The sequence below is a fragment of the Daucus carota genome, chromosome 1 (genome assembly GCF_001625215.2).
Source record: "Daucus carota subsp. sativus chromosome 1, DH1 v3.0, whole genome shotgun sequence".
Taxonomy (NCBI): domain Eukaryota; kingdom Viridiplantae; phylum Streptophyta; class Magnoliopsida; order Apiales; family Apiaceae; genus Daucus; species Daucus carota.
The window spans coordinates 31,790,589-31,804,136 of record NC_030381.2 but is presented as its reverse complement, the minus strand read 5'-3'; the positions used below and the strand labels follow the sequence as shown (position 1 = coordinate 31,804,136).

General features: G+C 35.0%; 2 protein-coding genes across 2 annotated transcripts; both read left to right on the top strand.

The window, feature by feature from the left end:
- The first annotated feature begins 6,543 nt into the window (after positions 1-6,543).
- LOC108215639 (AP2-like ethylene-responsive transcription factor BBM1) lies at positions 6,544-10,540 on the top strand. The gene is made up of 9 exons (XM_064079938.1): positions 6,544-6,967; positions 7,272-7,800; positions 8,032-8,114; positions 8,258-8,266; positions 8,356-8,444; positions 8,595-8,668; positions 8,777-8,827; positions 9,088-9,164; positions 9,535-10,540. Exons 1-9 carry the CDS (start codon positions 6,766-6,768, stop codon positions 10,296-10,298), a joined length of 1,878 nt encoding a protein of 625 aa, XP_063936008.1. The 5' UTR covers positions 6,544-6,765; the 3' UTR covers positions 10,299-10,540.
- A 1,457-nt stretch (positions 10,541-11,997) lies between these two features.
- LOC108220994 (uncharacterized) lies at positions 11,998-12,711 on the top strand. The gene is made up of 2 exons (XM_017394901.1): positions 11,998-12,190; positions 12,275-12,711. Exons 1-2 carry the CDS (start codon positions 11,998-12,000, stop codon positions 12,709-12,711), a joined length of 630 nt encoding a protein of 209 aa, XP_017250390.1.
- The last annotated feature ends 837 nt before the right edge of the window (positions 12,712-13,548 follow it).

Genomic DNA, 13,548 nt, shown 5'->3' with positions numbered 1-13,548 from the left:
ACATGTTTCACGTATCATAATAGTTTCCAACAAGGGATAGCGCCCACTTTTTTCTACAATTATAATATTAAATTTAAAATGTAGAAGAAAATTATATGCAAAATCGTGGAAAAAAATGTTTGAAAAAGGGGAAATTAATGAATACTTGTAATGAGAAATAATGACATAACATTTCTTAAAAATTAAGAATGAACAAAGACATTTTACTTTTTAGGAGAATGATTATGATAATTTATTAGAATGATATGTTATCCCATATTCTTCAACTTATAACCTAAAATATCATATAATTAACTCATATCTTGAAAATATCCCTAAAATATCTCCTAACTCTGTGCATGTTTCAAAATTTCACCATAATATCTCTTATTATCAGTTGTTTCGGAAGACTGTTGCTGTCCCCATCTTCCCTATTTGCATATCTTAGTTTAAGTAACAGTAGTAATAGGCAGTAGATGAGTCATACCCTACGGTCAAAAGACAAAAGTGTCTATTTATGTGGGGCATGATGATAACGAGATTACCAAGAGAGAGCAGTGCATAAACTAATGAAACTCAAGTTTACACTAGCAGATGGGGAGGCAAGATTGTGATATAATACTAGTAAAATTGAGGATGGGCATGTGTTTTTACCTCTTTTTGATGCCTTTCTTGACGGTCAAACCAAACCAGCAGAGACAAGCGAGTCTTTGAAGGTTTCGAGATGAATAATGTACATGCACATCTATATGTAAGATAGTAAAATAGGTATCTGATTTCTCTTGGTCCCTCTCCTCTCTGCAACACTCTTCCTTAAACTATTCTTTCTTACCACCCCATAAATGGCTCTACTTGGCCTCATTAGCTGTTCCATGACAATCCTTGGATCTCATATTTTACTGCCAACTGTGTGCCTCTATTTTTTACCAAGGCTTGAAACACAATAACCTAGCCCTAGAGGAAAGCAGCTAAAGTATAATATAAATTATCAGGAGTAAAATAACTTATGTGTTGCAGTGTAATATTGGCAAAGAGCCTGCTGTAAGCAGTATTGAGTGCGTGTCAACCCAAGTCACACATCAAAAAGATAATAAATATTTATCTTGATTATAAATAGTCAAATAACTCCATTAGTATAAGACTTCTAGGAGGAGTCCGAAAACAAATTTCTGCACACTTGGCCATGACGAGAACGGATAATATTATAGTAATGCGGTTAACACCGGTTAACCGGTATATGCTGAATTAACTCACGTACTCTGGTGTGAGGATCGTTGTCATTCTACGATGTTCATCTCCTAATCAAATACTTTGGATTCGTCAAAACCATAATACAGTAACGTTTATAATAATTTATTAATAATGCTTTTTCATTGCTTTAATAGTGTGTGTAGTGTAAATTCTATCTGTTGTATATATGTGCGCACGTTCTCTTAGCCCGTGAAGATTTTCATCCATTCTGTCCCTAAATAAAAATTACCCCGCGCGACCCGGGGGACAAGGGCTAGTGTTTTCTTATGGGGTACATCCACCACCCCCGCTTAATTCGCCATACATATATGTAAAAAGTAACAGTCATATTATTATATTATTATGAGGTAATTGCATATTGCACTGCCTGAGTATCGTTCCTATACTTTGAGAAACTCTCGCATCCCTTATCTTTAGTGTTCAAATCCGAGATGCACCTTCTGCCGTTAACTTCCGTTAACTCAGTATACACTCCGTTAAGTCACTATACATATAATTGCAATTCAGACCATCTAAGTTACGTTAAAAAACGATGTTGTACCCGTACGTTTGGAAACCCAAATCGCACCCCCTATTTTTACATTTCAAGAACGATACGCACACCCTCCGTTAAATTTCGTTAACTTCCGTTAAAAAACTTTTTCGTCTTAATTTACATGTCCCTTTTGCTTTTTGAAAAGTCAAATTGACTAATTCTTAACCAACTATTAAAAAAATATTTATTTATTATTTTAGGAAATAGAAAGTTACATATTAATATATACTAGATTTTGTTTTAAAAAAATATCATCAAAAAGTAAATCTAGTCTATTTTAATAGAGGTAAATAATAGGGGGTCCAATTGCAATTACCTCTATTATTTGTGAAATTCGGACTTTCTATTATTTGCGAAAACAAATAGACTAGGTTTACTTTTTGATGGTATTTTTATAAAAAATTTTGCTTAATTAAGTTATCCCCAAGTCAAAATGATTTTACATATTGAATGATTTTAAATTTTTAGTGACATATGTATTAAGTACTTAAAATATACACTATTTTAAATATAAAAATAAATATTATGTGATATTTATTATAAATAATACATAATGATTAAAATATATAAATTTTAATTATTTTGTTTGGAAAAATTGATCAAAAAAATTTTAAAAAATATCATCACAAATTAAATATAGTCTATTTTAATATGTAACTTTATATTTTCTAAAATAATAAATACATATTTTCAAATAGTTGGTCAAAAATTAGTCAATTTGACTCCTCAAAAAGCAAAAGGGACATGTAAATTGAGACGGAGGAGTAATTTAACGGAAGTTAACGAAATTCAACGGAGGGTGTGCATATCGTTCTTGAAATGTAAAAATAGGTGGTGCGATTTGGATTTCCAAAAGTATGGGTACAACATCGTTTTTGAACGTAACTTAGGGGATCCGAAATGCAATTATATGTATAATGATTTAACAGAGTGCACTGAGTTAACGAAAGTTAACGGCGGGGGTGCATCTCGGGCTTGAACACTAAAGATAAGGGGTGCGAGTTGAGTTTCTCAAAGTATAGATACTTTATCGTTTTTGAACGATACTTAGGGGGTGCGATATGCAATTACCTCTATTATTATTTACAAATCTTAATCTTCGTGGGACCAGTATAATTTTATATTTCAAAACAAATCGAAAATAGAAGATATTAATTAGAACTCGAAACTCCTGCGATACATATATAATTTATTATTATCGAATTAACATATATAATTTTATTTAAATCTATTGACAAGTTTATAAGTTAGTAATATATAATTCTGTGATTGCCATATATAAATCTTAAACAAACAATGAAAGATTCACTACATTTTGAACATCAAATATGAAAGACTCTCCATGTCGAGCTCGAGTCGATTACGAGTCGAGCTCGAATCGAACACTAGTAAAACTCGATTCGACTCGAGTTTTTTAACGAACAATTTTTTTTGTTTGAACTCGCTCAATAACTAACCGAACTGAGTCGATTCGAGCTTTAAACGAGTCGAGTCGAACTCGTTGGCGAATAGCTCGGCTCATTTACAGCTCTACCTGCATGTCACTATTTTGCTAATTAGCCCCGTTATCTATTTGACAAGGCATACAATTATACATGTATCGTCTTGAAAGTGTGCAGGTATAAAAGAATGGGTTCTCTCTCTCAAAGGTATGGAAAAGTGTCAGTCTGTGCATGTAGTGTATTATTATGGATTACAGTAGAGAGAGGGATCACTAAAAGTTTAGGTAGTTTGTCATCTTATACAATACATGTAGTACATTTATATGTGACAGGGAGTCTTGAATTCCCCCGTCTGAAGCGGGGAATCTGTCTGATGTCTAGAAATTAAAAAAAAAGAATGTAATTCGTGTCTTTCAAAGTGAAAGTTGATTTTGTTTTCAAAGTGAAGTGTCTACAAAATTAGGGTGTGTTTCAAATAGCTCTATAACTTACCATATTGTACAAACTCACCGTTATTTGGAAATATGACAAACAACAAAAACATGGCAGAACTAGAATTGCAAAATGATTTAATCAAGAGTTCGCCCTATTAACTAGCATGCATGAATGAAGCAAGCATGCTCTTTCCGAATTAAATAAGTCGATTGAGACTTGGTTCATGCATGTACATATTAAGTTGATTGCCTCGCACGAATCAAAAGTTGCGAGGTAGGAGTTCTATGAGATTAGGGTTTGACACACTCGATACCCTCCAGGTGGTTATGCTGATTATAATAGAGCTATATTAATGTGACCCACTAATATTTCTTTTATTTTTGATTAATTGACGAGATTTATAAGTTTGTAAAAAGAATGATTCTATGTGAGAGCTAGGTTGATCTAATTAGTATGACATAGATATGTGTTTGAAACAATTTATAAGGATTCTGCTCGAGACCTGAAACCTGATCTACAGATTGAATGGATAGGGGTCAAGTACAAAGTTAGCATTTAGTTGCCTCTTTTCGCCTGAAAAAAATGGCATGGTCCAAATTCTCTTATCGGTGGTGATACGGTGGATACTGTCGGGTCGATGGTGGAGGATATAATTAACAAAATAGAAAATAAAGTTGAAGAGGTACAAAATTAAATTTTTTTTATTTATTTGTATCGATTGAGTATGCTCTTTGATCCGTTAGTAATTGTTTGTCATCGTCTAATACATGCGAAATTAGAAAAAAGAATGCAGCGGAGAAGGATTATACTGATCCAAAGAAAGTATCGGAAGAGGAAGACGGTGATCATGGTACTCAAACCGCCGGTGCTGCAGGTGCCTATGCTGTTGGTATTGGTGCTGCTACGGGTCTCACGAATTCCGACTCCACCCTTCCTCTAGATTGATTTATTAATTAATATAAGTTGGTCAGATTTTGGATTGTTTGTTACTGTTATTGATAGTGAAAATAAACTACGGAATCCATCATTTTTTATAAAAAATAATACGCAAAGCTCCTAACTGAACGGCCTTACCATTCTTTAACCCAGAAAACTGATTGTCTAAGGATATAACCGACCACCCTTACCATTCCCCAACCTAGAAAATCGACCACCGAAAGATAAAACCGACCATTTTTATCATTTCTTAACCTAGAAAACTGATAGACCTCAAAACAAATCAGTAAGTTTTACCAACCAAAGACCAGAGTTGGAATAAAACCGATCATAACTTTAAAATCGACCACCATATATGATTAGTTTTATTAAATTTTATCTGTTCTGGGATAAATTTGACCGAGACACTCCACAATGACCGGTCGGTTTTATGCTTGCCAAAATCACCTAGAATAAACCCGATCAAGTATTAAAAACCGACTAATACCGGATTTATTTTAATGTTTTTGATCATTGACACGTCAATCCTGCACAACATATAATAGACCGTGTCGTCATCGGTTTCATTTACCCACCTGGCACTCTTTTTTCAAGTGGCAATGTTGGGCCTACATTGGAGAGTTTTTTTTTTTTTTCAAATAAAACCAGAGGAGTAACGAACGACTTATTCAAAAATTATCCCAAAAAAAAAATCAGGTGCAGTGGGAAAGGGCTGGGAAGAGATGCGGCTGAGGTTCCTCACATTGAAATAACACAGTTAATTACGTGTGTATCTAATACACCATGTGTGATACGGAGAGGACTACTTGTAGTATTTGTATATCATATCTTTTCATCTCTGCTAGACTTGATTTGACTATAGTAAAGCTTCGTTGAATAGAATAATTATGACACTAAAATATCGGCCTTCAAAATCTGTGGCAAGTTCCAAAGAGTTTGAACAACGCCTCTATGTTTCATCTATCATACCTGTAATTTGAGCATGTGAAAATGGTGTACATAGATGAACCATACAAGGAACATTCAAAGATCAATCCCAATAATATCAGTCACGGTTGATTGCTCGCTCTTCAATCATTTTAATAGTACTAATATCCACAATTAATAATGAAGGGAAAAAAAAAGAAAAAAAACACAGTATAATAAAGTTAGTGCTCTGTCATTCACGTTTTTCTTGTCCATGTTAAAACTCGCATTTTACTCCTATCATAATAAATAAACTAATACTCCTTCCGTTTCAATATATGTGATGTAAAATTGATTCTTGAAATATAATATATATTAAAAATTAAAGTGGACAACTAAATTGAAACAAATTTTATTCTTAAAAGTGGACATGTAAATTGGAATGGAGAGAATATGTATCACATATTTATATTTTTTTCTAGAATATATATCAAATATTTATATTATTTGATATATAGTGTGTGCCATGGGCACACACTAACAACCACGTTTTCGGTGGTAGGTGGTGGCTTCTTATTGTGTGACGGGCGCATCATGGAAAAACTGATAATCTAATTAATAACGATGACCCTTTCATACAAAAAATCTTCATCACTACAATTCCTCGACCTAGATAAAAGTAGTAGGGAAAAGTAGGTGGAGTACTTAATTTTTATATTACAAAATCTTACAATCTTGGAATTTTTGAAATGTAAAGAATTTGAATGGACATCAGAAAAAGCAAAGTGTAAAGGAATGGTTGAACAGAAGAGTATAATTTAACTTATATTGATTAGCTTATAATACACTTATGTATATACCAATCAAAATAAATAAATTAAATAAGGAGTAAACTTTAGTTACTCTAGCACAAGCACATATTTCTGTATATTAGCAGATGGAAGACGACTCTTATTTGTTTTTGCACTACATTTACTCAAATTAAACCCATCCTCAGTATCAATAAATATTAACAGTGTTTTGGGATTAGGGTTATTAGTTGGTCTTTGAATCTAAGGAAGCCCCCATTTAATAAGCAAAGAGAGAGACTAGCAAACAAACAAAAAAAGTCTCATATAAATCTTCATTTCACCCCTTTCATTCTCCAGACCTCTCCTCTTCTTCACCAACATTCAAAGCACTCTCTTTAATTAACAACCTCTTTCTGATCTGGTACATGCATGAACAACATATAAAAATCTCCTAAATCTTTAAAACAATTTAAACTCATACTATATCCATATGGCTAGTTCTGTGAATAACTGGTTAGGGTTTTCTCTCTCACCCCAAGAACATCAAGATCATCACTCCATCTACAACTCCGACGAAATCTCCGGCACCACCGACTGCTATGGCCTCTCTACTGAATCATTAATCCCTTCTCTCAACCTCCCCCCTCCTTTCGGCTACCCTGCTGAATCATTCAGCAGAAACAATCTTCAAGGTTTGTATTATTATTATCTAATATATTTACTGCGCTCTAGCATAGATAGTATATCTTTTTGTACCATACATCTCTATGAAAATAGATCAATTTATTTATGTAAAATAAAATTGTTAAAGTTGCAAAAAAAAGTATTTCAAAATACGGTGCAACCATATATACATATAACCTGAAAATCAACTGCTTTTAACCAGCTTTGAAATCTTTTCTACAAATTTGAATTTTTTCCCCAAATAAATTTGAAAATAGAGATATTTTTTATTGAAATCTGTCAAGTTTAAGTTTTTGATTTACTTTATGGTAGATTGGAACTCGGATACGAACTATAACACAAATGGTTCGGAGCTCTCTATACTAATGGATTCGAATAAGCCTAAGTTGGAGAACTTTCTTGGAACATCCGAGCACACCTTCCTAGACGATCATCAGCATCACAATAGCAGCAGTGACCAACATCAATACTTGTTCCACAACAATACTAATTCATTGCACCAGTCTGCTGACGTGGCCATGGTCGAGACCACCGCAGGCGGCGGTGAAATGAATAGCAAAGGCAACGGCTCGTTCGGGCTTTCGATGATTAAGAACTGGTTGAGGAACAACAGTGCTGCAAGCGCTCCTCAGGAGAATAATGGTGAAAGGGGACTTCCTAGTTCATCTCAAACGCTGTCGCTTTCGATGGGGTCACAGTCGAGTCATCCGGAGGCAGGGAGTTGTGGAGGTGGGGGAGAGATTTCATCGGAAACTAAGGCGAATGGGGGTGAGGTTACAGCGGTGAAGAAATCTGTTGAGACCTTTGGACAAAGGACTTCTATCTACCGTGGTGTAACTAGGTTTGTTAGCTACTTTAATTTAAATCGACTCTTAATTATTTTATTTTTTTAGCACGGTTGTATAGCTCGAGTGGTCAAGAGCTTATCCACTGTCGTCCTCGGCTCGATTCTTGCTCATCGTGATCATTTATTAGAATAGATACTCATTATTGTAAAGTTATAAGCCTTATTTGTAAAAAAAGAAAAAAAAAAACTTCTTTTCTTTTTTAATTTTGAATATTTGTGGTGCAGACATAGATGGACAGGAAGGTATGAGGCTCATTTGTGGGATAACAGTTGCAGAAGGGAAGGACAAACGCGTAAAGGACGACAAGGTATGTGTGACTGTTCTTAGTTGCAGAATGCCCGTGTGTGTGTTTGATATCCCCCTCATTGATTATTGATCATGTGTTTTTCTCCAATCTTGTCATGACATTTAAAATCCATGGCGGCTCATGACATGCATTTGCTCCTGCAGTTTATTTGGGTAAGAAGAATTGTCTTTAATGTTAAATTCAGTTCATAATGCTTCAATGCTTTATATATTTCTTATGCGAAATTGATTCCAATTTATAGGAGGCTATGATAAGGAAGAAAAAGCTGCTAGGGCTTATGATTTAGCTGCACTCAAGTATTGGGGCACAACAACCACAACAAATTTTCCTGTAAGAAAACAAAATTTAGTAAATACTTTTATTTTGGTAATTATTTTCCGAAATAACAGTAGGTGTTCACAGTACTGGTGTCCCTTTCTGAATTGCTCTGTGTTAATTAGGAATTTTGATAATGTGCATGGTGAAATTGTAAATTTACAGATGACTAGCTATGAGAAGGAGATTGAAGACATGAAGAACATGACCAGACAGGAGTTTGTGGCATCTATAAGAAGGTACAATATGCATAATAGAATTATATAATTTCAGTACACATAATAAATCTTAACAATTCTTCTGCATCAAATAAATTAATTATGACATTGTCTTTTGTTTTTTTTCAGAAAGAGTAGTGGATTCTCTCGAGGTGCATCGATTTACCGAGGAGTTACCAGGTAATACTATGAATATGTACATGTCTGTATAGGGAGTTGCATCTGTTTTAATTATATGAACTAAGATGCCTGGAAATTTCACAGGAGCATTTTAAGTATAGTTGAATAATAGATTTAAAATTGAGAAATTTAAAGCATTTAAATCAACAGTCGAAAATAATCTCAAGTGACAAAGTGGTCTGGCATGAATGCATTGTATTGTTCAAGCTAAAACCCAGTTTTGTTACTAATATTTGGCGTTGAAATGGAATTGGTCACAGGCACCACCAACATGGAAGGTGGCAAGCAAGAATCGGAAGAGTTGCTGGCAACAAAGATCTTTATTTAGGAACCTTCAGTAAGTGTTTACTTCTGATCTTTCGGAAAATTAGTTATGAGACAAATTATATTGCTTTTATTTGCATTATATTATGTACTCCTACCGTATCATAATACATGTCCACTTTATAAAAAAAAAAAATTGTTTCAAAATACTTGTTCACTTCAACTTTCAATGTAACTTTATATTTTCAAAATCAACTCTCCTTCACATATTACTGATTTATATTTCCAAGATCAACTATATACGACATATTATGTTCAATTAATTACATAATACAACTCTTTTTTCTCAAAATTAACTTAAACCATGTGATTTTTTTAAAAGTGGACATTTATTTTGAAATGGAGGGAATAACTAATTAATCACTGTTAAATATTGTGATTAGGTACTCAGGAGGAGGCAGCAGAAGCTTATGATGTTGCAGCAATCAAATTCCGCGGCATAACTGCTGTCACAAACTTCGAAATAAACAGATACGATGTGAAATCAATTCTTGAAAGCAACTCCCTTCCTCTGGTTGGTGCAACCAAACGGCTTAAAGAAGCTGAATTGCACAATGCTCAGAAAATCGAAGAGGGTATCCAGAGCTACAACTTCTCTCAACAAAATACCTGGCCTAATATCGCCTTCCAACAAGCCCAGCCCTTGAGTATGAACTATCCTCGTTATGATTCTCATCAAAACATGTGGTGTAAACAAGAAGTACAAGACTCTGATCAGGCTCTTGCTCAAAGCTACCGCGATCTCCATCAGCAAGGAAGCAATGTGCACAATTTTTTCCAGTCAAATCTGATGAACTTCGACACTTCTTCAACAGATCAAAATTCCAGCTCCAATATGTACAATGGTAACTACATGATCCCAACTAATGCAATTGAAGGGAATCAGAATCAAGGGTACGGGGAAAACAATGTAAGTACTTGTGACAATCCATACGGGGAAATGAATTCAAGCTACAACGCAAGAAATTTATATTATTTGTCGCAACAGTCAAGTGGTACTCCATTGAAGGTGGCTAATGTTTGTGATCAAACCTCAGCTTGCAATAACTGGATTCCAACCGCGGTTCCGGCTTTAGCTCCAAGGAATACAAATAGCATGGCATTGTGTCATGGAGCAACAAATTTCACAATGTGGAATGATCAGTAAAAACCTTGGGAGGTGAATTTATATAGGCAACTAATTGTGGTAGCTAGTTTTGAATTCTTGTTCTTGTTTGCTTCTGTAGCATAGCTATGACATAGATATGTGAGATGGGAGGTTTTATGGGATTCAACTGAAGTCAGGGGGGTATATATCAATGTAAGAGGATATTGCGACATGCTCTTGCTTGTTATAAATTTTGGGAACCGGCTGATATCTTCTAGGTGAAATCGAGTTTCTTTATCCGATTTTCTAGTGTGTCTCTGCTACTGTTTAATTAGGGGTCGGATTCTTATTTGCTCTCGCCCATTAATAATGATGGGTCTTGCATGCAATTATTAAAACATATTATAATCCAAACACGGATTTAATTATTTAAAAATCTATTTTAATTAAGAAAACACATACATATTATTCTAATATACTTTTATCTTGACAATAAACTTAAAATATTAAACAAATATTATAAATTACAGGTACATAACACGGGTTATAAGTTAGTTATAATAATAAAAAGGGAAATTCCAAATAGTACCATTGTACTATTGGCTTTTCCATTTGATACCACAAGATATTTTGGACTTCCATGCGGCATGCCGTTAAAAACAAAATTAAAAAAAAATCTAAAAAAACCTAATACATGTTTAAACATATAAACAAAAACGAAATAAGCTTAAAAAACATAAAAACGCAGCGGTGAGGAGAAGGCGACTAGGGTTTAAGCACAGTGATTTGGGAATCTGCTGAATCCACTACAATCAATTGGAATCATCTCGTCTTGAAATCTCGACATTCTAAAGGTACGTTTTTTAATCCATTCGAAACAGTCCAATAACGTATGTAGACAAATGCATGCTAACTGTTTGATATAAGAATGCGATGATCAGTGTAAATATCAATATCTGTGTTATGTTTGTGTATATATTGGTGTGATTGTGTATATATTGGTGTGTTTGTGTGCTTCAATGTATGTGTGTGTGTGTATTTACATATGGGTGAAGTTGAGAAAGTGTTGAGGTTTGTCTGGAGGGCTACACGTGTTGACATTGGGGTTGATCCAGATAAAACATCAATGTTGGATATTGTATTAAATTATGAGGAAGAGGGCAAGAAACAGGGGCTGAAATTGGATTACCATTTCCCGACTTTTTATTATCCTTTTAAAATGGAAACTCAACCATTGAATGAAGAACATTTGATGAGGATGTTTAATAGGCTGAGTGATAGGGAGATTATACCCATTACTGTTGGGACTGTTTTAAAACCAACAGAATTATATAAGTTGGTTTTGAAATTTAGGAGGTCAAAGGAACAAAATAATAGTGTGGATGGTGATCATCAAGTGGGGGGGGGGGGGGGCTGGTGAGCAAGTGGAGGAGGGGTCAGTTGGTGAACAAGTAGAAGGGACTGCAGCAGGTAGTAATTCAAGGCAACAAGTTAAAAAACCCAGAGTGATCAAAACCAACCTATCACGAAAGAAAGTAAAAAAACCTGTGAACCATAGTAATTTGTCAGCTGTTTAATTTGGTCAATTTGTCTGTAGAGAATTGATCTTGCTTTAATGGATGTATGGCCAACTGCAAAAAGAAGATATTGTTGCAGGCACATAAGCAGGAACTACAAGAAGTAATTTGTTCGCCCTTTAATGTACATTTTTTTCTGGAGAGCATGTAATGCCACCTCACAGTTTACCTTCAGAAAAGCTATGGAAAGGCTTAAGGAATCTGGAGGTGATAGAGTCATGGCCTGGTTTGCAGAATTGGGTGACTCATCAACTTGGAGCAAGCACAGATTTGATCCAAATGTGTGTAATGACTCCAACACCTCAAATTTTGTAGAGAGCTTCAACTCTACTCTTGGAATTGATAGGTGCAGGCCAGTTCTAACTCTACTTGAAGGTAAAATTCAACTACTTATGCATGCCAATTTTGTTATATAAATGACTAGTTTCTTTATACATTTGTATTTCTTTCTAACTTAAGGTATTAGAAGAGTGTGCATGGTTCGAATTTCAACAAGGTATCAAAATGCATTAGGATGGAAAGATGATGAACTCTGTCCTAAAATTATGAAGGCACTGAAAGATATCAGCAAAGACACCATCAGCTGCAAGGCCTATATGTCAAAGCCCGGAGAAAATGAAATTCATGAGGGAAAATCTCATTTTCCCTTATCTCTTAATAATAAGATATGCTCATGTGGTGCTTGGAAGATTTCAGGTATACCTTGTAGGCATGCCATAAGAGCTATGGTGCATGCAAAAATAGACCCTCACACTGTGGTTTCAGCTTGGTATTCTGTGAGGACATACAAACAGTCTTATAGCCACCATATTAACCCTATACCAGACAAGGAACAGTGGCCTGCATATGCTCATTTGTCTATCATCATACCACCAACACTAAAGAGGGGAGTATGAAGACCTTCTAGAAACAGAAGAAGGGAAGAAGGAGAAGACAAAAAGGGCAAAAGGACTCAGACTGTGAAATGCAAAAAATGTGGATGTCTTGACCACAATTCAAGGACTTGCAAGGGAGGTCTGACTGAAAAAGAAAAGAGAGCTGCAGGAGGTGAGCCAGTGCTGGTTAGGCATCCCAGGGTCAGGGATCAATCCAATGCAGCCAAGGCAGCAACTACATCTCAGCCAACTGAAGTCAATGATTCCCAATCAGTCCAATCAGTGCTCTAAAGACTTCCACAAAAATATAAGAAAATCTGTGAAGAAACAATCAAAAACAGTCTCACAACACAAATAAAGCCACTTAGATATGAACTATACAGTAAACAAGTAAACAATTAAAACTCTAAACACATAAATCCTAGAGTAATATACTATCAATTACACGCATATCCACATAAATCATACAAGAAAATCACTGAACATATGCATGCATATACAAATGAGGAAACGGGGGAAATTTTGGAGATGATGTACCTCCATATTTTGGGATTTCGTTACCAGGAGCAAGAATAGGATCTGGAATCACCGGCGCATCACTACCGGCGGGCAGTCGTTTACTCCAGTACTCAACAGGTACTTCAAGCTAGCTAGGGTTTTCTCCAAAAACGCGACCGTCTACTCTCAATCGACCTCTCATTGTGTTGAAACAACTCGTGTTGAATCAAGAGTTGTTTAACTCCCGCTAGAGTTTCTTGCTTCAATCTCAATCGATCGAGAAAAAAAGGAGAATTTGGGAGATGAAGTTGGGCAGGGAGAAATGGTTCGTTGTTTGTCTTGTCTCAACAGTTTTATTCA

Excerpts from the sequence above, each read along its gene's own strand:
- LOC108215639 (XM_064079938.1), top strand. The coding sequence starts at position 6,766 with ATGGCTAGTTCTGTGAATAACTGGTTAGGGTTTTCTCTCTCACCCCAA. Across the intron at positions 6,968-7,271 it reads CAGCAGAAACAATCTTCAAG|ATTGGAACTCGGATACGAAC; the intron begins GTTTGTATTATT and ends ACTTTATGGTAG. Across the intron at positions 8,445-8,594 it reads CAACCACAACAAATTTTCCT|ATGACTAGCTATGAGAAGGA; the intron begins GTAAGAAAACAA and ends GTAAATTTACAG.
- LOC108220994 (XM_017394901.1), top strand. The coding sequence starts at position 11,998 with ATGGAAAGGCTTAAGGAATCTGGAGGTGATAGAGTCATGGCCTGGTTT. Across the intron at positions 12,191-12,274 it reads AGTTCTAACTCTACTTGAAG|GTATTAGAAGAGTGTGCATG; the intron begins GTAAAATTCAAC and ends TTCTAACTTAAG.